Source organism: Geotrypetes seraphini, chromosome 2 (assembly GCF_902459505.1).
Source record: "Geotrypetes seraphini chromosome 2, aGeoSer1.1, whole genome shotgun sequence".
Classification (NCBI taxonomy): Eukaryota; Metazoa; Chordata; class Amphibia; order Gymnophiona; family Dermophiidae; genus Geotrypetes; species Geotrypetes seraphini.
The window spans coordinates 502,996,894-502,999,335 of record NC_047085.1 but is presented as its reverse complement, the minus strand read 5'-3'; the positions used below and the strand labels follow the sequence as shown (position 1 = coordinate 502,999,335).

The 2,442-nt window shown below is 42.5% G+C and overlaps 1 protein-coding gene across 1 annotated transcript; it reads right to left on the bottom strand.

Moving 5' to 3' along the window:
- Positions 1–655: 655 nt before the first annotated feature.
- Positions 656–1,181, bottom strand: LOC117354509 (zinc finger protein 32-like). Its single transcript, XM_033932176.1, has one exon. The coding sequence runs from the start codon at positions 1,156–1,158 to the stop codon at positions 748–750; it is 411 nt and encodes a 136-aa protein (XP_033788067.1). The 5' UTR covers positions 1,159–1,181; the 3' UTR covers positions 656–747.
- Positions 1,182–2,442: the final 1,261 nt, after the last annotated feature.

Below are 2,442 nucleotides of genomic sequence, written 5' to 3'. Positions count from 1 at the left end.
CGGCTCTGGAGCCGCGGGTTGCCGACCCCCGCGGTAGACGGAGGGACCACACGGAGTCACCCACCGTACCACCCGATTCGGGTAAGCGCAGGTATCGGTGGGTGGCTTATTTGCGGGGGGGGGTGCCTTATTTTACAATTTTTTCTAAAAAGGGGGGGCTGTCTTATTTGATGGCCCTGTCTTATCATCGGGGAAACACGGTAGTAATCAAAATCTATTCACCATCCCCTCAATAAGAAAACTCTTCTACGATACTACATTCCATCTTCTCTATGACAGCCCCCACCCTGTGGAATGCCCTTCCTGCCGACCTTCGTTTAGAAAACTCTTTATATGCATTTCAAATCAAACTCAAAACCTTCCTTTTTAAAGACGCCTAAACCTTGTAAACTCTGATTTCCACAACTATTGTTTCTCTTTTGCAGAACTTCTTTGACAATCCAAACGCTTCTTTTGAAGTGACCCCTCTACCCAAATGCACTTCCCTTTCCCTCCCTTGATTATTATTTTCCATTTCGATGTATTTAATAATTTTCCTTTCCCCATTGTTTCCCTTTCGTATCACATCATCAATGTGTAAGTGCTTCCCTACTTTTAGTTTAGCCATGTTTTTATTTTTTTAATTTTTAGATTCTATTTTATTGTTAACTGTTTAGATACCTGTATGATAAATGGTACATCAAAAAATAAAGAAATTTGAACGTGAAACTTCATAAACAATCCTGTGTGGATTTTTTTGATGTTTTGTTAGATATAACTTTTGATTGAAGCACATGTATAAGGTTTCATTCCTGAATGAATTCTCTGGTGGATTTTGAGCTCTTGTTTTCTTGTGATGCTTTTACCACACTCAGTACAGGTGTATGGTTTGATTCCTGTGTGGATTCTCTGGTGGATTTTGAGCGTATTTTTCACAGTGAAGCTTTTACCACACTCAGTACAGGTATATGGTTTGATTCCTGTGTGGATTCTCTGGTGGATTGTGAGGCTTCCTTTAGTCATGAAGCTTTTTCCACACTCAGTGCATATATATGGTTTGATTCCTGAGTGGATTCTCTGGTGGATTGTGAGGCTTCCTTTTCTGCTGAAGGTTTTTACGTTCAAACAATTTTTATTGATGACCAGAATACACAAAGCATGACAACACAACAAAGTCATCTAGTTTTACAATATACAAAGCAACAACCAGACCTTCAATCAAACCCCCCATCCCTCCTCCAGACCCCCCCCCCACCAGGAGTACCCCGACCATCCCAAAATACACAGGAACCCCAGAAATCTCCCCTAAATGCGCCCTACCAGTAAATAAAGCTCATTAATAGCACTTCTACCCCTAAGATGTAACTGTTCCAAATAAGGGCCCCAGATTTTCAAATACAGTTTCTTCCCCTTCCACCTCCCACGGACATCTCTAGCCTCCCAGCTGGCCAACTGATGCAATAAAGCACGCCAGTGCCAATAAGCAGGCACATCAATGGATGTCCAAGATTGCAATATGCATTTCCGTGCCACCAAACACATTTTCCTAAACAACAAAGTTTGAGCAGCAGACAAAGATCCAAAAGCTCTCGGAACATCCAAAACCAGCTGGGAGACCGTTCCCACTACTGGGGTAAGAAGGAGTCTCCGCATAAAGCCCACTATATGTTTCCAATATGTTTTATTGTATTGCGAGCCCCCCCACGCACACACACACACTTAATACAAAGATCAGAGTATGTCCCACTCTAATATAATTGACATTGGGTGTAGTAACTTCTCAATAGCACCCAATAGCATTCACGTAACCAAGAACATTGGTTTAAGGCTAAAATACCCCGGATATTGATATAAACAGATCAAGTCATAACATCATTACAAGGCACCAAGCCCCTCAATTGTTTATAAAGTCCCTAGACAGAACAAAAATCCTCCCCCTCTGGTGCAAATAATTGCCACAAGGTATCCCCCCATATGAGTACCCAAGGGTGATTTATCTAGAAACACCCAATAATGTTTCAGTTGACAATAAGCAAAGCAATTACCCCAGCAATCTCGCACCTGGCCCTGAAGAACTTCGAAAGGTACTAGTTCTCCTCCCCATCCTGAAGTACATGTTCCAGCCAAACATTCCCCCGTTGCGCCCATTCCCCAAAAACTTTATTCTTCATACCAGGCAAAAACAAAATATTCCCACCCAGCAGCAACAAATCAGTAGATTGGGGATCACCCCCCCACCAACCGTACCAACCAAGCCCAGGCATCCCTCAATGGTCTCAAAAGTACACTAATTCTGCTGAAAGTTTTATCACACTGAGTACATGTACACGGTTTGATTCTTGTGTGGATTCTCTGGTGGATTGTGAGGCTTCCTTTTGTGCTGCAGGTTTTATCACACTGAGTACATGTAAATGGTTTGTTTCCTGAGTGGCTTTTCTGGTGGTCTGTGAATTCCATGTTCAG

Coding starts and splice junctions, on each gene's coding strand:
- LOC117354509 (XM_033932176.1), bottom strand. CDS start 1,158: ATGACTTTGTTGTGTTGTCATGCTTTGTGTATTCTGGTCATCAATAAA.